The 22695-nt window shown below is 52.4% G+C and overlaps 1 protein-coding gene and 1 non-coding gene across 4 annotated transcripts in view; one reads left to right on the top strand and one right to left on the bottom strand.

The window, feature by feature from the left end:
- The first annotated feature begins 209 nt into the window (after positions 1-209).
- Positions 210-22695, top strand: part of NIBAN2 (niban apoptosis regulator 2) — a 52832-nt gene continuing 30346 nt past the window's right edge. Inside the window, exons 1-2 of one of the 3 annotated variants that reach the window (XM_077145466.1) lie at positions 216-376; positions 19904-20042. Coding sequence is in view for 1 of the 3 variants with exons in the window: in XM_077145449.1 (XP_077001564.1) it covers positions 322-376 (55 nt within the window). In the remaining 2 variants the exon portion in view is untranslated. Of the gene's footprint in view, positions 377-864; positions 1238-19903; positions 20043-22695 lie in introns of those variants that run through there. The other 2 variants (XM_077145449.1, XM_077145456.1) reach the window with 2 other exon arrangements.
- On the bottom strand, positions 13069-13140 carry TRNAS-GCU (transfer RNA serine (anticodon GCU)). Its single transcript has one exon. It is a non-coding gene; the product is annotated as a tRNA-Ser (tRNA).

Genomic DNA, 22695 nt, shown 5'->3' with positions numbered 1-22695 from the left:
GGACCTTCTCTTTGTCTCGGTCTCCCCGGCGGTCCCGGCTTCTCGGATCCCCGGCCCCGCCCCCCGCAGCCGAGAAGGGGGCGGGGCCGGGGCGGGCCGGGGCGGGCCGGGGCGCGGCCGGGCTTCTGGGCGGCGGGCGGGCGCAGGAGGCTGAGGCGGCGGCCGGGGTGACACGGCCGGAGCCGGAGCGGAGGCCGCAGCCGGGGGCGGCGGGAGTGGCGGGAGCAGGGCGCGCCGGGCTCCATGGCGCCAGCGGCGACGGCCTGAGCAGAGCGGGCAGTGCCGGGCGGCGGCGGGGCCGGGCCGCGTCTCTTCCTCGCCATGGGGGACGTGCTGTCCACGCACCTGGACGATGCCCGGCGCCAGCACATCGCAGGTGAGTCCCACGCGTCGCGCGAGCCGGGGATCAGACTGGCTGGCCCCGGCCACGCCCCCACCCCGTTCGTCGACCCGTGCGGGGACCGGGGACGCGAAAGTGTGGGGCCCCGGGCGGGGCGGGAGCTGCTGGGGACCGAGTCCCCGCGTCCGAGCTTGCCCCCTCCGGGTCTGGGCGCCTCTACCCGCCCCTGTCGGAACTCGGCCTTCGCTCTCCCACGGGGATTCGGATCCCCCCCACCCCCACCCCGGAACCCTCGCGAAACCGAGTCCCTCCTGAGACCCTTCTCGCCGGATCTCTCCAGCACTTCACCCCTGATGGAGCGGTAGGAGGGGTCGTGCAGCCCTCCACCTCGGGTATAGCTGCCCGGAAGCGTATTAAGCCCACTCCCTCTCCCCCTAGGAATCTCTCCCACACACCCCGCACGTCCTGACCCTCCTCCCCAACCGACTCAGTCGCCAGCTCGCCCTGGCCCCAGCCCCATACACGTGGCCAAGGCTTCCCTGGACGGGTCCATTTGGTAGGGGACTGAGTCTGGGGAGTGGGGCTAGGGATTGAGCGCTGGATGAGTACTGGAGGGGGTGTCCCCTTCCTTTGACTCAGACCCAGCAGGGTTCCCCTGCTGGCAGCTGTGACCAGGGGGCCAAGCCCAGTTGGGCCTCTCAGGGCCAGTGTTCTCAGCCCCTGCAACCAAAGCCAACCCGGCTCCCAGCCTTTCACTGCACAATGGCCACTTCTCAGAAGGACAGCTGCCCCCAAGTCTCCTGGGGAAGACCTGAGACCGCAGCAGTGTCCTGAGTTCCTCCTCTCCCCAGACCCTGGAGAATGGAGCCACAGAGTAGCAATGCCAGGGAAACTCAGGTCTGTGGCTCATTTCTCTGGTTTGGGGTGAGGCTGCGCTGGGTGGAATCCCAGCCTCTGTTTCCCAGCCATATGACCCTGGGCAAGTCTTTTAATTTCCTGGGGACTCCGTTTTCCTCTTCTTAAAAGGGGGGGGGGGGGGTAAAAGATTTCTTTCTTATTAAGGGGTTGTTGAGAAAATTAAATGAGTTGATTCACGTAGCTTGCTTGGCACAAGGCCTGGTGTAGAGGAGGCACTGGTACACAGAGTGCCTGTCCATGTTGGCTGTGGGGGCAGCCTGTGGAGAGAGGAGACAGTTTCCCTTGGTAGAATTTGCTTCTCCCTGTCCAATGGGCCCAGAGTGCTGTGCCCACCCCCACTTTTCTCACTCCCTGAAGTCCTGTAGAGTTCAGCAGTTGTGTTCCCCATATCTGCACCCCTTGAGAACAGGGACCAGGTGTCCTTTAACTGTGTCCCCAGGGCTCCACCCGGACTGGGAGTGAAGTTGGTGCTGCGGAAGGCTTGTGGAATGACTGTGGTTCTGAGCCCATGGGTTTAGTTCTTCATTTGTGCCAGGCCTGGGGTTGGGCACTGGGGGTAGGGGTGATGTAGAGATGAATCAGACCCTCTCTAGCTGCAGACCAGTGGGGAGTTAAGTCCTGAACAGCCTCCTCTTAGGACAAGGCCCAGGCCTGGAAGGAGGAAGGGCCAGGGCGGAGTTTTGCTGTCTGCTCCCTGCCGGTGGCAGCCTCCTGGGGCTCTGTAACAGTCCATCCATTCAGGACCTCCTGTTGGGGCCTCTCACACAGCCTGGGTGGTGGATTCTGTGCCTGCAGTGGGGTTTTTCCTTTGCCCACACTGCTCTGGCTCCCCACCTCTTCCCACCTCCTGGGCCAGCACACCCTCCTCCCCCTGGCCATCTTACAGGGGAGGAAACTCCACAAAAGGTGAAGTGTCCTCTGCTGGAGAGGAGTGGATTTGTTTTGTGGATACCAGGCTGGACGGAAGAGGGTTGTGCCCACTCAAAGCCTGCTGGCCTCTCTCTTCTCAACACTTCAACGCTATAAATGACCTCTTCAAATGCCTCAAATTCCTAGTCCAAGCTCACCTGAGTGGGAGCTGAGGGGTGGGGAGGAGGAGAAAAGAAATCTCCTTCTCCCTCTTGTGGAAACAGCGCCTGAGAAATATCTGTTGGAGGGGCATGAGGGTGTGCCTTTACCGCCTCCCGTGATCCTATCCCTGTATCCTCCTTACCCCACCCAACAAGTAGTGGGCACTTTCATACCAAGCAATTAAAATTCCAGAGCCTTCCCTACCTGGGGCCTTGTTCTCCGCCCAGGAAACCCAGGGCCGCCCCTGTAAAAATGTCAGGGTTTGGAACAGCCCTTTCCTTAGTGCTCTGAGCTCCGTGGCCTGTTAGGTTCTGTGGCTTGGCTGGTGGCGCCTGCCATGTGTGTCTGCCCTGAGCAGGTGAGCAGGTGAATGCCAGCCTGCAAGTCCTGGCAGAGGGCAGGCATGCTCCAGCCCATGGTGCTGTTTTGCTGCCACTGTACCTTTCATCTTGGGATTTCAAAGCCCCTGACAAGCAGGAACTTGTTCCCACACCAGTGGCCCCTTGGGGCTGATGCAGGATGATTCCCTCCTATTTACATAAGGGAGCTTGTGTGGAGGAAAAGCCCTGGCCCAGGAGCCAAGAGGCCTGCGTGACCGTGGGTAAGTCACCTACTTTTTCTGAGTGTCGGCTGTGACTCAGCTGTGAACTGAAAGAGGCTGTGCTACTTGATGGCCGACGTTCCTTCCAGCTCCTCCGAGGGCACATGATACTCCGTTTTTTCCCTACGTTTTGTTTCTCCAGACTTGAGCCAGCTCAGGCTTCCAACATAGATTCCATAGTAGGTTGACTGCTGTGACCTTGGGCCAGCCACTGACCCTGAATTTTTTTTATCTCTAACATGAGAATCATAACAAGACCTCCCTGCTAGGTACTGTTGAGAGAATTTCATGAGATAATGCAAGAACTCAGCCTGGTGCTTGGGGCATAGTAAGTGCTCAGTAAATAATTGCTATTGTTATTGAGATGTTTTCTCTCTATTGTTGGTTCTCTGGCCTGGGTGAGTGACTAGGACCAGTGGAATGTGAAAGGGCAGTTGCTGCTCTTGTTTGAGCCTATGTCTCCCAAAGGTTTGTCCAGTTCCTGCGGGCAGAGTGGATGCCGGGTCTCTGGATGTGAGTATATACACGGGTTTTGAGAAGCCTCAAGTGCCGTGTACCTTCTGCTTCTCACACACTTCACTGTTTCCACCTGGGGCGGGCCGCAGGATAGTGTCAGGGGCCTATATGAGAAGTGGAAGAAGGAACTACAGTACAGAGGTGGGATTGGGCTGACCCACACCTTCCTCCTGGCTGTAGGACAGGATTAGGTCAGAGAGTGAAGAGTCTGGGAGGTCCTTGTCAGCGCTGTCTGAGGAATTCTTTGCAAGGGACCTGAGCCACGGAAACCAGGATGGAGCAGGTGAGGGAGTGAGCGCACCGCTTCTCAGGGTGTGCAAGTGCAGCTGTGTGCTGTGCCTCTGGCATTGGGTGGGGGGGTCCCTTCTGCCCCTAGGACAGCCTTGAGGGACTCTTGCCAATGCTCTGGAAATTCTTTTGACCTTGATGAAATTGTGGGGGGCCTAGGAATCCCTCCACTTCAGTATTTATTCCCCCACAAGGCTGGGGGGCGGGGGCAAAATTGCCTTGTGCTCCCTGGTGCTCTTCCCTTCTGCCAGTTCCCCTCTCCCCTTGCTAATTCTACTTTTTTTTAAAATAACAGCTTCTTTGAGATGTAATTCATGCCCCATACAATTCACCTATTTAAATTTTTTGGTTTTAGTATACTTACAGAATTGTACAAGTATCAGTGTAATCAATTTTAAGATATTTTCCCCTTACCCCAAAAAAGAAACTCAGTTCCCATTAGCAGTCACTCCCCATTTCTCCCCCAGCCCCCAGCCCTAGGTAAACACTGATAACTTTTTTTTTAATTGCAAAAGTAGTGCATATACAAACAATTTAGGACTGTATGTAGTTAAAAAAAAAATGTATGTTCCCTCCATCATGCCTCCTTTCATTCCCACTCCCCAGAATAAATCACTTAAGTTTGGTGGGTCACTGTTTCCAAAGTCACATGTCTCTGTGTACTCACACATACAGCTCTATTTATTAAAGGACATCACATTATCCATTTCTGTGGTTTGATTTTTTTTCTCTCGGTGTATTGTGAACATCTTTCTGTGTCAAAACATGTGGGTCTACTTGTTCTTCTTTTATTGGTGATTTCTTTCTGTGTATGGGCCAGTTTATTTGCCCAGGCCTCTGTTAATGGACATTTGGGTTGTTTGCAGTGTTTTGCACGTGTTCACACTACTGCACGAGCTTCCTGTATCAGAGATGCCTCACAATTGAACCCCTGGGTCTCATAACCTTTGGAAAGGCCGTAATAAATTGACACGCCCTCCTGCCAGTCAGTACCCTTATCAGGAATGGGCATTATTAGCCTTTTTGACAATCAGATGTGAGAAAAATGGTATCTCGTTTATTTGCTGAGCAAAACAAATGGTGTATTTTCCAAACTGATTAAAAAAAAAATCTACCTCTCCACATTGGGAAAATGGCTGTAGGGCCCAGGGGTGAAGCGAGGAAGGCCTTTTGCCTTCAGCCAGCCCCTCGCCCCCCCAGGTGTGTAGCTTCTTGTTTCTGGGATTTGCAGAGAGGCCAGGCTGGCCGGAAACAGTGCCCCAGCTCCTGCCCTTAGCTGGGGTCTGGGTCAGGGTCTGGGGTGAAGCGTCCTGGGATTCTGCTTGTCTCTTGTGTCGGGTCTTATATAACGTGCTTTTGTTCTCCTCCCTCTATCCAGCCTCCTTCTAGTCTGTTCCTTTCCCATTGCTGTGACCTGAGCTCTGGCCTCAGCCCCTCAGAGCTGCCCCTGCCTCCTCCTGGGCCTTCAGCTTCGCTCCTCCAATCCTTTCCACACACGCTGCCAAAGAGACCTTTCTCAGCCCAGTCTGGGCCACGGCTGTCCCCCTGTTGCCTGAGGAATGAAGTTTAAAGAAGAAAATAGGAATCATTCATCCCAGCATCCAGTGATAACCATTTTATTTATTATTTTTATTTATTTTTTTTGTACACTGTATGGCGGGGTCACATTTCATTCTTTTTCCTTGTGAGGGTCCCATTATTGCAGCACCGTTGAATTTTTGTTTGGTTGATTTTTTGTTTGTTTCCTTGTTTTTTGGGGAAATGCAAGACCCGGGAATTGAACCCAGGTCTCCTGCATGGCAGGTGAGAATTCTACCACTGAATTAACTACCTTTGCACCCCATCCCCACCCCCACTTTATTCTTTATTCATAGTTACCTCCTGTATTTATTGTTATGTATTGCTGAGACCATAACTGAATTTTGTGTGTTGCTTTTTTCACTAAACAGTTTATAATAAACAACTCCCCCTACGTCATTAAAGTTCCTCTGGAAGCCCTTTTAAGGGATGCATCTTGTTCCCTCAGAGGACATATGGACGTTTTCTTAACCCTTCACTAATAATGGACATTGGGTTATTTCTGACACGAATGCTTGTTTTTAGGGGCAAACTGAGTCATAGTTTCCTTTTCTGCTTTGGTCAGCCTCTCTGCTGATGACAAACTTTTCCTCCTCTTGCCCTACTAAACCCTCGCCTCTGCCAGTCTGGGCATCGCAAAGGAAGTCCCTTCCAGGACCTGGGTGTCTGCTGCGGTCCCAGACACCTCTGAGCATCCTTCCAGGGGGGTGGGCCTCAAGGGGCTGCCCATGAGCCGGGGACATCCACCAGATGACCACGATTGTCTGGGTACATGTGGCTCCATATCCCTGGCAGCTCAGACTGATCCAGCTCCTGCCCGAAGGCATGGCTGATGACGGAGGCAGGGGCGGTATCCGGCTGTGGATGAACTGTAGTCAGCCACTGTCGAACCTTACACTTACTGCGGGCTGGGCCTTTCCCTGCGTTATCTCATGGAATCCCCTCTCCCCAGCGCCTTTTCTAGGGGGCTTTAGCAAGTCTGTGGGAGACGCAGTGGGGGTGTCCAAGGCCTTAGCTGTCAGAACCGTACCCCACTGTGGCTGGGTACTTCCTGATGCCCAGATTTGTAGCCTGGGGCCGGGGGTGGTGCGGGGGCGTGGTAGAGAGGGCCCTGAAGAGAGGCAGGCCTTCTGGGGCCTGGGAAGGAGGAGGAGCTGAGTGGGAACAGAGCGGCATGTGTCAGAGGCTCCCGTAGGTTGCACAAATATATCACTCCCGTCATTACCCAGTCTGAGACTCGCAGTCTTCCTCTGACCAGTCCTTTGCTTCAGCCCCCTCCTCCTCCGCAGGCAGAGCTCATGACTCACTTCACCCTGGGTCTCCTTGCAGCAGCATCCTGTGGTGGCAGAAATTCCTGAGCTGCTTTTTCCTTCCCCCTGCCCTACCCCCATACACTTCCCTGCCTGAGGAAGAAGGCTTTTTGGTAGACTGTGCTTGGGCAGAGTTTTAAGGAAGGGTGAGGGCAGATGCCTAGGTTTAAAACCCCCCAGGGTGGGGCCATGCTCCTCTCCTGGTGGAATCTTCTGGCCTGAGTCACGGAGGAGCAATCTTCCCAGCTCACAGATATTAAAACTGGGAGAACAGGAAGTGCCCTACCCTTCAAGGGCACCCCACTGTGCCCCTGGGACTGGTCCCAGTTTGAAGATGTGCTAGTGTGGGCCATAGAGGGGAGCAATGACCTGTTGGATGCTAAGTGTGAAGAAGGAGGGAACCGAGAAGTTCGGGGCAGGGGCTGTGTGGTCAGACTGCTTGGGCTCCAGTGCTGGCTCTGCCACTAGATGAATTGGTGTTCTTGGGCAAGTCAGTGACTCTTTCTGAGCCTCAGCATCCTCTGTAAAAGTGGATGACCGTACCAACTTCTCAGGGCGTGAGGATCAAGTGTGACAGCTCCTGGATGTTGTATGGAGAGAGCACAGTGGTGGCTGTTGTGATAATTACCGTATGGAGGAAACTGATGCCCAGGAAGATGCGCTGGGTCTACATTGTGGCCTCATGCATCCCTTGCACCCATCCAGGCAGTCCAGAAAGTAGGCGTTCCCCAGTTTGCAAGGCGCCAGCCTGATGCCCTAACAGCTGTGGTGTTCAGGTACCCGGAGGGCAGTGCGGCAGGGCCCTGGTTATCCAGCAGAGCCAGCCATTCAGTGAGCAACCTCTGCTGTGTGCCCAGTGTTGGACACAGAGGATAAAGAGGTGAAACGACATGGGAGACCATCCCCCTTGCCGGGCCCACGTGACAAGGACTAGACACAATTATTGAATCTGGTCGTGTTGAAGATTTGCTCTATGACTCTGGACCAATTGACTGCTTTTTTCTCCCCATCTGTGATCCCAAGACCAGTATACCTGCTCTTGGGAATTCTCCAGCTCTGAAAACCCTTCCCTAAGGGTCTCAAGGTGTCTTTTGAGGCAGGGCTGGGTGGATTGTGATGTTAGAAATTGAGGTGGGGCCCCCTGTCTGCATGTTTCTGAGGTGACACAGGGCTATGATGAGCTCTGACCCCCGATGCACTCATTTTTTCATTCAGTGAATAGTTACTGAATACTACTGTGCCAGGCATGGTGCTAGACACTGAGGACATGCTCATGCACTCGTGGTCCTGCCTGTGTGGCACTTCCTGGCTGTTGAACACATTGCAGGGTGAGGAGTGTTTTCAAAGGAGAGGACCTTCTGCTGGAAGGTGTGAGAGGGGCAATGGCATGTGAGTCCAGCAGGGACAGGCAGGGCCTGGACCTGTGTAGATAGGGGTGGGCCACAGTCCGGGCTTGTGTGTGGTTGGAAGGAGAGGGAAGTAGGGGTGTCAGGCCTAGGTGATGGTGACTTATGGGTTGGAGAGGTCTGGTGGGCATTCCTCTTGGCCCGATGGAATCGATGGATCCTGAAGCTTGTTTTATGAAGGTCGACCTCCAGCCTGAAGCTTCTGCTTTTATCCCTCCCATTTCAGGAGACTCATTCCCTTCCAAGGCAGCTTTGTGTATGAGAACCTTCTTTCTGGTCCGGAGGGCAGGGTAGAAAGAGGGCAGGGGCTGGAATCTGTGGATGTGGTTTTGAGATCCTGTCTCAACTACCCTGTCATTTTGTCATGCACATCTCTGTGGACCTCAGGCTCCTTATCTGTCAGGTGGACATAATAGTAACCCAGACTCCCTGGATTGTTGGGAAGGATCAGTGAGATGATATGGACAGAGAGTTCTTTGTGTTTAAGAAAACATTGGCTCCTGTTCTGGTTAGCTATTAGTGTTGTGTATGATTCAAAAACTCATGGTAGATCATTGGCCAAGGAAGTCCCTCCTCTTGGGCAGATCAGAAGTAGAAGGTATGGGCCAGGGTGCTGGGTACAGGGTCCACGTGCAGGGGCCTGTCCTCTGGTGAGTAACTGGGGATCCAGGAAGTACAGGGGTCCCTGCCAACCAAAAAGTTTCCATCAAGCTAGACTCACTGTGGTTGGTGCTACAAAGGCAGTGGATCTTTATGTTTTTCCAAAGTGCGTGTTAGTTTTCAACACTGGTTCAGCCCAGCTCATGAGGCAATAGTTTTCTGCCCCTGTCCATATGGTTCTCCCCTCCTGGGAGCTTCAGTTGACTCTTGGTAAACTGGGGACTGTGGTCCCTGCCTCTGGAGTGTGCACGGGTTCCTGGCAGCACGTGTCATTGTACTACGTGGAAATGACGGTTCCATTTTAGCTGAGTCCTTGTGGCAGCTGTGTGTCGTTTGTACTGGCCTGGCAGGGATTTGAGGGGTATGTTGGCCAACTGTGAAAGGGGAAGAAGGTGACAGTTATGCTTATGTTTTACTTTTTTCTTTTGTTTTGTTTGAAGAAGGGCATGTCCTTCTGGGAGTAAAGGGAAGAAAAAAGAGCTTGAGCTTTGGGGAGGCCAGGCCTGGCTCGCTGTGGGAGCCACGGCGCTGTGGAAGACTGGCCTGCAGCGGCTCGGGCCAGAAGGCCGCTTCTGCCCAGGTTGGACCTTGCTCGTGGTCAGTGGCTGCCTTTCTCTTTCTGGTCCCAAATTCTTCCTCCTCCTGGTCAGAAAGGACCCTTTGAAATAAGCTAACCCGTCCCCTCCTCCATTTCATTTCTGAGTAAACTGAGACGTAGAATGAGGAAGGGACATACCCAAAGGTCTTGGAGGCTGCGGAACTGGGACCTATCCCAGCAGGAAGCTTTTTCCTTTCCTGGCCTCCCCTCCCCCAGACAGGGAAGACATGATTGGGCTGGGGTGGGGCCCTGGAAATTATAATTTTGAAAACTGAGTAAACAAACCCTCAGTGAGAGAGAACCGGGCCCTTTGGTGTCCTCACAGATGGTCCTGTGTCTGAGGAGACAGCCTTGGCCTGTCCAAATGCGGACAGCGAGGTGTTATGTCAAGTTATAAAAAGCCAAAGCCAAGCTCCCCTCCCTCCCCACTCCCATGGGAGAGACTACCTCCCGGGGGTGGGCACGGGCCCCCAGGTCTCCACTGGGGGTAGGAACTGCCACCCAGAGCCAGGCTCAGCCCAGGACAGTCATTACCCACGATGTGACTTGGGCCAAGGGGCATCGCCTCTCTGGGCCTCAGTTCCCCCATCTCTTTAGTAGGCAGGCGAGGATGAGGGGGATGATTTGAGCTAAGTGGTTGAACACAGCAACCTCTTTTTTTATCTTGAGCTAAGGCTGTCTGGGGTCTCAGATTCTTTTTTTTTCTGTGCTGAGGCAGGGGCCCTCTCTCTGAGTAGAGTGGTTACTTTCTCAGTGACCCAGGGGTGAGTCTGCCTGATCCTGGGAGGCCAACCCCCCAGCTCGGCTTTCCTGTTTTCCTACTGAGATCGTAGCAGAATGTGAGAGGAGCTGCTGGGGCCTAGGCAGGCTTGCCTGGCCTGGAGCCCCTGGGGTGGGGCCCAGCAGACTTCCTGTGTGATTAGGGGCTGAGCCCCTCCTGCCACCCCCTTCCTCTTCTCCCCTCCTCTCTGCCAGCAATGCCCTGTTTGGCTTCTCAGAGTCCAGTCTGTGGATGGGAGCTTGGTCCAGCCTCCAACCTGTCTCAGCCTCCCTGTGTGGTCTTGTGACTTCTTTTTCCTTCCTGGGCCTCAGTTTCCCCCATGGTTCACTGAAGGGGTAGGATGAGTGCCTCTGGAAGGACTTCTCCGACCCTGTAGTGGAGTGACGTCGCTTACTTGTCACCCTGCTTCAGACCCTTCTAGACTCCCCCATGCCCTTGAGGTCAGGTTCCAGCCCCTGAATGGCCCTGCAGGACCTACTGACCAACCCCCTGCAGCCCCTCAAACATTCTGTTCCCTCAGCTTGCAACACTCTTCTCTAACCTCCACCGTTTACCTCCACGGCAGCCTCAACCTTGGGTTCTGGGACCTCTTCTCTGGGCTCCTGGAGCACCTTTGCTACCTGTGCACGTACCTCACAGGGTGTCTGTGGTTCCAGCTGTGGTTCCTAAGCATCTTGGGGACTTTCCTGCGATGAACAATGTGACCTCAACCAATTACTGCTCAGTGCCCCAGGACCTTTACGTTAGCTCTTTAAGCTTCTGTTTAAATAGCTGTAAATTGGGAATTATGGTAATGCTTCACTGGGTAGTAAAGATTAAATTACAGTTTGCCTGTAGAACCCTCTGTGCAGTGCTGAGCACAGGAAATGCTTAATAATCGATAGCTCTAATTAAAATTTATTGGTTTATATTATTTTATAGCTTAGCACTAAATGAATGATAAATACACTGCAAGGTTCTACAGTCTGGTGGCATAGGAATCTAGAAGTCATGTAGATGAGCCAGGTGGGTGCAGAGTGTGTGTGGAGCATGTCAGGGGGCGGGGCAGACACGGAGGGTCCCCAGGGCCCTGGTGGGTTCTGCCTTTCCCTCTGCCGGTGGTGGGAGGAGGGTTGGGCCCCAGGGTATCTGAGACCACAGGCAGGGAGCACGTGCTGCCACACACGGCTTCCTTCCTCCCCCGCGTGGCATGGATTCCCTTCAGTCTGACTCACTAGTCTTGAGCCCTTTGTTCTCGTCCTTGAACCCAAGGGTGAGGCTGCCGTGGAGGTAGCAGCCGAGGACTTTGCTCTGAGGCAGGCTGACCCTCCCTCTGGGCTCCCGGCCCCTGTGCAGCTCTGGGAGCTGGGTGGGCCGGACTGAGACTCCGTGACAGAGAGAGGGGACAGGGGGCCCGGGTCGCGGTCCTGGCGGGCGTGTCGGGCATGGTGGCGCACGCCGACTGAGGACCCACTCTCATCCCAGGCCCGGCCCTGTCCAGCTCATGCTCCAGTGGGAGCGACATAGCGAACAGGCGATTACCTGCCAGTCATTGATAAAATAATTAAGAAGGACAAAGAGTCTTAAAGAAACTGCCACCTTGCTTGAGAGCGCATAGCAGGAGCAGCGTACCTGGCACCCTCACAGCCAGGTTCCTGGGGGCGAAGTGACCCGCCCAAGCTTGCCCCGAGAGGGTGGGAGAGCTGGGACCCTGACTTGAGTCTGGGGGCCCGTCCCTTTCCCTCTTGGTGCCTCAGCCCCTGGTCAGTGAAGTGACCTGTCTTGAAGGGGTGCCCCGTGGGAGTTCTCAGAGAGAGGACCCTCCCCTCACCCGGCAGCAGGAGGTCCGGACCCTGCTGCTGGCCCCATAGCCTGGCTCAGGGTGGCTGGGCCAACAGGGCATTTGCAGATGGGGCACCTGAGCCTCTTAGTCTGGATGAGTGCATGGCCGAGTGGGGCCTTCCATTCCTGAATTCCGTTCTTTGTGTGTCCCTAGACAGAGAAATATGGGGTAGCTAAAGCACTGGTCCTTCTGAAGGCGAGACGGGAAATGGTCCTCCCCATTCCCCACCACCATTACATGCCAAGAGCAGGAAAATGGCCCAGAGCTCCTGGCAAAGCCCCCCCAGCCATTGCACACCAGGAGTCTAGTCTTACCTAACAGGAAGTGTATTGGTTAAAACAGAAAAATAAACAAATACATGCACACGAGAGGGAAACAATGTTCATCAATAGGGTATTGTTCAATGGAATATGTAGTCATTAATAGTGAAGATGTGGTTCTTTCTGTATGTATGAAAGTGTCTGAAGGTGTAGAAAATGAATATGATGAGAAATTCACCAAAATGTTAGTGAAGATTATTTTTTAGGTGGTAGGATAATGGATTATTTAAAATCTTTCTTTATTCTCTTCTGATTTTTACAATGAATGTATTATTACTTTTTTTTTGTATGCTGAATAGTGGGGTCACATTTCATTCTTTTTCCATGTGAGTATCCCCTTATTGCAGCACCATTTGCTGAATTTCTGTTTGTTTGTTTTTTCCTTTGTTTGTTTGTTTGGGAAGTGCATGGGCTGGAAATCAAACCCAGGTCTCCCGCAGGGCAGGCAAGAATTCTACCACTGAACTACCCTTGCACCCTCACTGAATGTATTATTACTACTAAACCCATTTTCTCTGTGTGGCCCTACAATCTGATTGGCGCTGGTCTGGTGAGAGCCCTGAGGAGGGTGCAGGGCACAGTGAGGGCTTGGGAAGGAGAGGGAGAATGCAAGGAAGACTTCGGAAGGGGGCGTTTTTGAGTGGGATCTTAAAAGTACAGGATATGTTTGGCTCCCAGAGTTGGGGTGCAGGCGGGTGGAGGGAGCAGATTGCTTTTGGAGGGTTGCTACAGGAACTGTGGCTGGAGAGAGGCAGGAACCAGTCTGACACGCCTTGAGTGCCAGGCAAAGGGAGTGCAGAGCCCTTTCCCTTCAAGACTGTTAGCTGGACTTTATTATTTTGCGGGGGGAGGGGGGGCGGTACATGGGCTGGGAATCGAACCCAGGTCTCCTGCATAGCAGGCATGCATTCTACCACTGAACCACCATGCACCACCTGTTAGCTGGACATTTTTTTTTAACATTTTTAACCGTGAAACATAATATATATATACAAAGAAAAGAAAGAAAACACAATGCTTTTCAAAGTGCGCTTCAACAAATAGTTACAGAATAGATTTCAGAGTTTCTTAATAGTTACAGAATAGATTTCAGAGTTTCTTAATAGTTACAGAATAGATTTCAGAGTTTCTTAAATTCCACTATTTAAGATTTTTCCTTCTAGGTGCTCCAAAACACTGGAGGCTAGAAGAAATATATATATTTTCCTTTTTGGTAAAAAACAACATATACACAAAAAAGCAATAAATTTCAAAGCACATCACAACAATTTAGTTGTAGAACAGATTTCAGAGTTTGGTGTGGGTTACAATTCCAAAATTTTACGTTTTTACTTTTAGCTGCTCTAAGATACTGTAGACTGAAAGAAATATCAATATAATGACTCAACAATCGTACTCGTTTGTTACACCCTACCTTCTCTGTATAACTCCACCATCATCTTTGATCTTTCTCCCACTGTTTCGGGGTATTTGGGCTATGCCCATTTTAACTTTTTCATGTTGGATGAGGCTGTTGATAACATGGGATGGGGGATGAAACTAGATACTCTGGAGAGGCTGGCCCCTCTGCATTTCAGGAGTTATCTGGTCCAGGGACTCATCCGGAGGTATAGGTTTCTAGAATGTTACCCTAGTGCATAGAATCTTTGTAGAATCTTATATAACACCCTACATGTTCTTTAGGATTGGCAGGAATGGTTTTGTTTGGGGTTTGGCAAGTTATGGCAGGTAGCAATGTCTAACTGAAGTTTGCATAAGAGTGACCTCCAGAGTAGCGTCTAGATTCTATTTGAACTCTGTCAGCCACTGATACCTTATTATTACAGTTTCCCCCCTTTTGGTCAGGATGGCATGTTGATCCCCTGGTGCCAGGAGCAGGCTCATCCCTGGGAGTCATCTCCCATTGCCTCCAGAGAGACTTTCACCCTTGGATATTATGTGCCATGTTGGGGGAAGGCAGTGATTTCACTTGCATAGTTGAACCAAGAGAGAGAGAGGCCATGTCTGAGCAACAAAAGAGGTCCTCCAGAAGTAACTCATGGACATACCTATAGGTAGGCTGTTTCTATTGTTAGCTGGACTTTTTTTTTTTTTTTTTTTATAAATATATATATATTTTTTATTAATTAAAAAAGGAATTAACAAAACAATTATAAATCATTCCAATCTACATGTACAATCAGTAATTCTTAATAACATCACATAGTTGCATATTCATCATTTCTTAGTACATTTGCATCGATTTAGAAAAAGAAATAAAAAGACAACAGAATAAGAATTAAAACAATAATAGAAAGAAAAAAAAAACAAAAAAACAAAAACAAAAAAACCTATACCTCACATGCAGTCTCATTCAATGTTTTAACATAATTGCATTACAATTGGGTAGTATTGTTGTTAGCTGGACTTTTGAAAGAGAATTTACCTTTGCTCCTATTAATAATGGCGGTGAACATTTATTGGACACCTATCCTGAGCCCAGCCAGGGAGGTGCCTGTGGCTGGGAGAGGTATGGGATTGTGATGGTTCGAACTGGAGATGGTGAATTGATTCCATAAACACTGAGTTTCCATGCCAGGGAATGAGGGCCTGGGTAGGGGTGAGGGCCGCAGGGTGGTGAGCAGGGTGAGCGCCATCTGACTGGAGAGTCTAAGACCCATCAGGCCTCCAGCCTTCGGATGTCCCCGCTCACTCCTCTGGCCAGAACACGATGGGATGGGTTGTTGGACGCTGGACTTAGGTGGCTAAAGGTGTATGAAGCAGGAGGCTGGACATTGAGGGTTCCTTTGGGCAGAGCTCAGGGCACTCCCTCTGCCTTCTTCCTTGTGACCTCAGTGCTCTGTGCCTCTGTGTCCCCACCTGTGAAGTGGGGAAGGTTGTAACTGCCTCCCAGAGTGCAGTGAGCTTTGTGAGGGATGCCCACCTGCTGCCTATGGCTCAATAAAAGGGTTTCTGCCTTGGCACCTGTGCCCCTGCCAAACTTCCCTCTGAGAGGAGCTGTGGCAGCTTGGACTCTAGTGCCAGGATGGTCTTGGGTCAGGCCCACAGCACTGAGCTTCAACCCTCCCCTCGGAGCTACCCGTAGCATCTCCCACCTGCTGGCATCTGCCAAAGGTCAGGTCCTGAGGCCAGGAATGCACAGCACCTGGAGTCTGGACCTTTTGGCGTTAAGCCTTCACAACGCTCCTCTTTAATATTGTTGTTGAATAAGTAATGGCCAAAGAAAATGAGAAAATGCAGATAAATAATAGAAGAACATGAAAATCACCAATCCTACCACCCAGAAATAATGACTTTGGGGCATTTTCCTGATACCTAATCTGTTCCTCTGTGGGCATCTGCATATGTGTTGATCCTCTATGATTTATCAAATGGCTACAGAATATTCCACTATGTCCTGATACTCTTTTTTTTACTTGGGCTGCCAAGTCCCTGTTGTCGGACCCTTGGGATCTGTCTATAAATAAAGCTGTGTTGGATAGCCTTAATTGTTTCGGTAGGATTGAGCCATTGATTCCACCACCATTGGTGTGTCTGCTCAGTGCCAGGCCGTGTGCCAGGTCAGGAATGCAATGTGGGGAGGGGAGTGTGGTCCTCGCCCCCCCCCCCCAAGGACCCCCACCTAGAAGGACAGCCCAGCAGGGAACACTGCAGAGGCGAAGTCGGGGCTGGGGAGGCATCTTTGGGAGTCCAGGGAGCAGCTCCTAAACAGACAGGGAAGGCTTTTGGAGGAGAGGACATCCAAGGTGAGACCTAAAGGGTAAAGGAGGCAAAGGCCCAGTGCTGGGAGAGTGCAGGTATTTGGGGAACCCCAAAATTGATAGTTTTGCTGAGGTTCTTACTGCCACAGCAGCAGCTCCTCCGTGTGCATGACCCTTTTGTAGCAGTTTTTCAAAGTGCTGGCGCATCTGTTCCTTTGCAGGGGAGGGATCGTTAGCTTCATATCTTCTAAAGGGGACACAGAAGCAGAGTGATGGGCTTGCCCCAGGGGAGCCTCTGGCAGAGCTGGCAGGGACACAGGCCTCCTACCTCTCAGTGTCCTGCCCTTTCTCCCGTCCCAGCCCAGAGAGTAGAGGAGGCTCAAGTGTAGGATCTGCCGAACTCCAGTTTCCCAGGCCTGTTGCAGGTGCTGTATCATTTGACAAAATCTGCTGGAAGAGGAAACTGAGGATCGAGCTTAGGTGACAGCCTTGGCTTATGTGACAGGGTGGTGACCTTTCTGATATGTGACCTTGGGCTGGCCTGACCTGCTCTAGACCTGGTCTGCCCTGTGCAGAAAGTCCCTGCCTGTTGGGCCTTACTGGGGTTGGCGAGCCCACTGCGCTGGGAAGGGTCTGTCCCCGGGCTTGAGTTAACCTTTCTAGGAAACCCCATCCTCCTTCGTGGGAGACTGAATCAAAGAGCTCTACAATCTCACATATAGCCGGTGGACACATACAATCCAGGTGCTGAACTAGGCCCTGGGGATATATCATGAATGACACAGACAGGGTCCCTGCCCTTGTGACAAAAATGGATGCTAAACAATTAATTATTAAAGGTAAGTTGTGCTAATAACTAACAGGGGGTTCTGACCTGAATGTGGGAGTGGGGATGGTGACAGTCAGGGACAGTGCCTTTCATTTCCACCCAAGTGGAGTGCAGAATCAATTTGATCCAGGCTGGACAGTGTCCCCTCCTGGGCCCACCAGTGTGGGAAAGGAGTGTGGTCTTGTGTCACAGCTGGAAAGCATCAGGGCCTTAAGAATCTAGTGAAATGAAGTCCAACCTCTTCACAAGACAGATGAGGAGACAGAGAGTTGGGGAGGATGAGGGACTCCACACAGCGACCGTCAGGGACCCGACTTGGTGCCCAGTACTCTTTTAAAAATATTTTTATTGCAAAAACTTAACATGCAAGCGTACAATCATTCTTAACATACAAACATTCCACATATGGTGTCCAATCAGTGGCTTACAATATCATCACATAGTTGTATATTCATCACCATGATTATTTTTAGAACATTTGCATCACTGCAGAAAAAGAAATTAAAAAGTAAAAAGAAAAAAAGTACATACCATATCCCTCACCCCTCCCTCTCATTGACCACTAGCATTTCCATTTACCCAATTTATTTTAACCTTTGTTCCCCCCAATTATTTGTTTGTTTTTATCACTATTTTTTACTCATCTGTCCATACCCTAGACAAAAGGAGCATCAGACACAAGGTTTTCACAATCACACAGTCCCGCTGTAAAAGCTGTATAGTTATACAGTCATCTTCAAGTAACAGGCTACTGGAACACAGGTCTACAGTTTCAGGTTCTTCTCTCTAGCCAGTCCTATACAACATAAACTAAAAGGGGATGTCTATAGAATGTGTAAGAATAACCTCCAGAATAACCTCTCGACTGTTTGGAATCTCTCAGCCACTGACACTTTGTTTTTTCTCATTTCTCTCTACTCTGTTTTGGTCAAGAAGACTTTCTCAATCCCTTGATGCCAGGGCCTGGCTCATCCCGGGATTTCTCCCTTCACGTTGCCAGGGGCGTTTACACCCCTGGGAGTCATGACCCACGTAGGGGGTGTAGGGCAGTGAGTTTGCTTGCCGTGTCAGTTTAGAGAGTTGCCCAGTACTCTTGACCCTGTGTTGCTGCCTGAATCAGAGCAGAGCAAGTGTTTCCTGAGCTGTCCCTGCAGGCTTTGTACTGCACTGCCCAGGGATGAGGAGGCCGTGGGCTCTTCCCACTTGTGCTCAGGGAGCACCCTGGGGAAGCAGACATAGAGATTTGGGCCTGTGGCTGAGAAGTAAGTATCCCCTGAAGCACAAATTGGGCCTCGCAGGCAGCTGGCATCAGGGAGCATGAGCCTGGCAGGGCCCCGAGGAGTTTTGTCCTTGCACCTCCCCTCTGGCCACCTTTGGAGCCTGAGGAAACCTGCAGCTGGTGACCCAAGGGTGGGGTGGGCCTGTGTCCTCTGCTGGCCAAGCCCAGAGCTGCAGGCAAGGGAGTCTTGTTATTAGAATAAACGTTCCATCTTCCATCTGCATAAAGCCTCCATGCTAAGGATCCAGCATTCCAGCCCAGGATTGGGTTTCCTTCCGGCCCGCAGCAATCACGTGAACCAGTCTTCATGTTGGCTCACCTCCCCTGCCCGGCCTTTTCTCCCTCCCTGGCTTCAAGAAGGCAGAAGTCCCCCTCCCCCCACCCCGACCCACTTGCTGTTAGGAACTGGGAGCCGGAAGCTGCCGCCCAGAGCTTGTGGGGCAGAGAGGGTCAATGGTGGGTGGGCCAGAAGGAGCACAGTCTGGTCTGGGGTCCTGGGGGAAGGTGCTTGTCTTGGGCTTAATGGAAGGGACATTGGATAAAGAAACTGAGGCTCTGTCTTGCTCTGTGTTCATTGGCAGAGAGGGTCAGTTTGGTCTCAAAGCTCATGTTTTTACTGCCACCTCCTCTTCCAGAGGAGGAGTCTCCCCACAGCCTCTGTGCTAACTGGCTCTCCAGCATTTGCTTGCACATCTCAAGTTATGGGAGTGCACCCATCTCTTAGGGTCACCTGGCCTATACTTGGGAAGCCCTGGAGTCTTGTTCATCTTCTGTGGGTCTCTTGAGAACAAGCCCTGGCTTGGCATGGGCTTGGCTATGGCTGCCCCCCCCACCCCGCCCCCGCCAGTGTCTATTTTCCCAGAGAATTATTCAACCCCTTGGTTTGGTTTGGGGAGATCAGCTAAGTCCTCCCTCCTTTCCCTGAGCAGTCCCTGAGGACCTGGTGCTCAGCCCTTACAGCTTCGTTCCTGAAGTACTAAGCCTCACACTTAATGGTGAAATCCTAGAGGTATTTCCTTAGCACTGATTGGCATGTCTTAGTCAATGCAATACAACAAGAGAAAGAGATGGAAAGTACATGTACTAGATACCAGGAGAGCAAGACCCACGTAAGCCCTGGCCTCGGGAGTTCACGGTGTGATGCCGACAAAGCATTTTCTCTCTAGTCTCTCCCTTTAGCCTTATCCACCCACGAGGCTGCCTAAAGGAAATGGAGACTCTGAGAGACAAGGAACTTGCCCAGGGCTACATATGAGTTGGTGTCATAGCTGAACGAGGACTCGGGCCCTTGTTTTCCCCAGCTGGTGCCATCTGAGTAATGACAGACCAGCAGTGAAGCAGCTAAGGACGGGGAGGTGGAGGCAGGACCACTGTCTAAAGTGCTGTGGAGCAGAGGAGCTGCTGCCTGCTGGGCTTTGGTGGTGTGCGGTTTGGGTGTTTGCTCTCAGAAATCTTCATTGATTTTTCACTCTCCACTTCCCCTTTCTGATTAATTAACCTGTGAGGCACAAGGGGCCAGAAAGCTTGGATCCCAAGCGTGCTACCTTCCCCTCCCCTGGCTGGCCTGCTAAGGGACCAGGTAGCTGCTGTTCCAATCCCCTTTTTGTTGGGCCCTTTTTTGTGATGAGACATATCACAGGACACCACCTTTGGCACTACTGGACACACTGAGGGACCCTGAGTGCTCGTTAAAGACCCTGCCGTCCACCCTGACCACTTGTCCTCAGCCACCAACACTCTCGTAGATGGAATGTCTTTCAATAATGCAGTTATTATCATTGATAATGCAAGCCTCCATTTGCTTAGGTTCTGTGGATTTAGTCATTTCATTGACTCCTCATGACAACTCAACAAGGTGGATACTTCTGCTGTTCTTATTTTACAGTGGAGGAAACTGAGATTCAGAGGTTAAGCCACATGCTCAAAGTTCTCCAGCCAGCGGGTGGTAGCGTTTGTATTTCAACTGAGATCTGATTCCAGAACCTTGCCCACTGTGTTCCTTGAAAGTGTCCTTGATGCAGAAGGTACTCATGATTATCGGTGGGACGGGTGAATGCTTTCCTGAATGTCTGAATCTTTACATTTCCTGTGTCTTCTGCTTGGTACACTCTCCCCCCTCAGCCCTCCTCCTTTGCAAGCACATCTTCATTTCTCAGGTGCTGCCTCCTTCGGTAAGACTTCCCTGACCCTGCAGGATGGGTTAGGCTGCCCGTCCTCTGGGTTCCTGTGGCCTCCTGGTTGGGGCACTCACAAACTACAAACTCATTGTAGTTTTCTGCTGACAGTCTTTCTCCCTGATTGTAGTGTCCCTTGAAGGCAAGGGGAGTCTCGCTCATTCTTGAATGTCCAGTACCCCATGGCTGCTGAATGAATGAATGAGGACAACATGGAAACTTTCTTGGCCGGCAAGATGAGACCTCCAAGAGCCTCACCTGACTTTGGTTCTGCTGTCAGCTGCCATTTTGGTCTGCCCTGAAGACCAAATTCTGTGCTGAGTCCTGTCCTCAGCCCCTGCCTCTCGTCTCATGGGCAAGGGCTGGGTGGCAATGCAGGCTGCCGGGAGGAAGGGCTCAGTCGGCAGAACCTGCCCAGGCTTCTCAAGGTCCATGTCTAGGCTGGACTGTGAGGGGAGAGTTGGCGGTGGGCTCTAAATCAGGCCAAGAACAGGGGCCCGGACCCATGTTGGCCACCCAGTGGTATGGGTGTCCCGTGGCATAGCATCCTGGGCCTCTAGCCCAGCCTCTGCCTCTGGACTTTAGGCTGAGAACAGGAATGTATCCAGGAACACCTGGTGACCATGGCGTGGGTGCTCCCTTGTGGCCTGGGGGAGTTTGGACAGGTGGTCAGGTTGTAAGGGCTTAGGCTTCAGTGTGGCTGAGGATGAGAAGAAAGGAATGGACGTGAGATATGTTGCTGAGGAAAAGTCAGCTGAAATGGGTGACTGGGTGTGAGGGGAATGGCTCACACCACTCGGTTAGTGTTTGCGAAATTACTGGCTGTCATAGATCAGCCACTCCCTCTGTGCCAAACAAGCATACCCGATCCTGACAACAACAACCCTGTGAGGTAGACGCTGTCATTATCCCCAGCGTGCAGAGAAGAGGGAGGCTCAGAGAGGGGATCCCCTGGACCGCAGAGCTGGGATTTGTTTGCACACCCCCTGCTCCTGGGGAGGTCGGGCAGTGGAGCAGGGGTGTGTACAGTGCGAGGTGGTGGGGTCTCTTGGGGTGGCTTGCAGCTCTGGGGGGTCCTCCAGACTGCCTGGAACCCTCCTTGCTCTTCACGGCTCTGTTGGTCTTGGGTGTGGCCTTGATCATAGCAGAAGACGGCATAGGACACCGGCCTTGGGAGCCAAAACCCGGCACATGCAGCTGAGTGCTCCCCGGCACAGAAGCGGCTGCCCTGTGTGGGCATGGCGCTGGGCCCCTGTGGCTGGCCCGGGGAGGTGCGGGTAGGCCTGCCCCGCCCTGGTGGGTGACACTGCTGCCTGCAGCGGGGGTGGGGTGGGAGTTGCCTTGGCACCCAGCTTGGGTCAGTGTTCCCAAAGAGCAGAGACGCCCGAGTCCTGGGCTCCCAGAACAAGCCACCAACTGTAGGCTGCGGACCTGGGGTTGCTGGCAGGCAGCAGGCAGGGAGGGAGGGCTGGGGAGAGGATGAGAGGGCTTTTGTTTCCCTCTGTTTGTGTCAAGATGGGAATCGGCTTCCTCCCACTGAGAAGGCCTCAGAGGTGTAAAGGAAAGGGCAGCCCCCGGGTGGGCGGGTCTTCAGTCTGTTCTTTTTTGGCATTTTTTCCTGGACCTCCGCCTCAGCCACCTCCCTCCCTCATGCCCTCCTGCCTCAGAGCACACCCTTCTCCACCAGACCTGTTGTCCCTGAGCCTTGGTTAAATATTTGCTAACTGAGCAGAGTATTAAAGCCAGCTTTGTGAGAAATCCCAGTTGCCCCCGAGGGCTCTGCCTGCTGCCTTGTCCCAAATCTGCCTTCGCCATGGGGTGACCCAGGTGGCCACTGTGGTGTCTGAACCGAGATGACCTTCCATCCAGCAGGGCTCGATTCTGCTCTCATCCATGGAGCACCCAACTGGGCCAGGCAGGAGCTGGTCCTGGGAGAAACAAGGTCTCAGTGGGCAGTCAGGGTTGAGGGAGCCATTGAAGAGAGCCAAGGAGAAGTACAGGAGCTGTGGGAGTGGAGCTGGGGGACTGGGCATGCTGGGGGCATCCCGAGAAGGTCACATGTTGGCCTGGCGGAGGGGTTGGGTGCTGGATGGCTTCCAGGCTGGGACCCCACAGATGCCAGTTTCCCCCCCCGGGTGCTAACATCCCACTGACTTCTTCTCCCCACACTGGTCCCAGAGGAGCTGAGTCACTAATAGGTTTGGTAGACTTGGAAACTTCCTCTCCATTCCCCCACCTTCATTTCCCCCCATCTGTGTATTGGACAGCTTGGTCTTCAGCTCAAAGGGCCCTTCCCAGGTCCAGTGCCCTACTATCAGCATATGTGACTGACCCGTAAGCGCGGGAACACTCAGTGGGGGGCGCGGGGCTCTACTTGTGCGAAGGTTGAGATAAGTGCAACATGCTTTTATAGGGCTCGCTGGCTTTTTGATGGTTGCGTATAGCACCAAAAGCCCAAATCTCCTGAGGACTCACTGCACTCCTGAGGATCACCAGCCATCGC

The sequence above is a fragment of the Tamandua tetradactyla genome, chromosome 2 (genome assembly GCF_023851605.1).
Source record: "Tamandua tetradactyla isolate mTamTet1 chromosome 2, mTamTet1.pri, whole genome shotgun sequence".
NCBI lineage: Eukaryota > Metazoa > Chordata > Mammalia > Pilosa > Myrmecophagidae > Tamandua > Tamandua tetradactyla.
The sequence above is the reverse complement of the archived record's forward strand: the minus strand, read 5'-3'. Positions and strand labels throughout refer to the sequence as shown.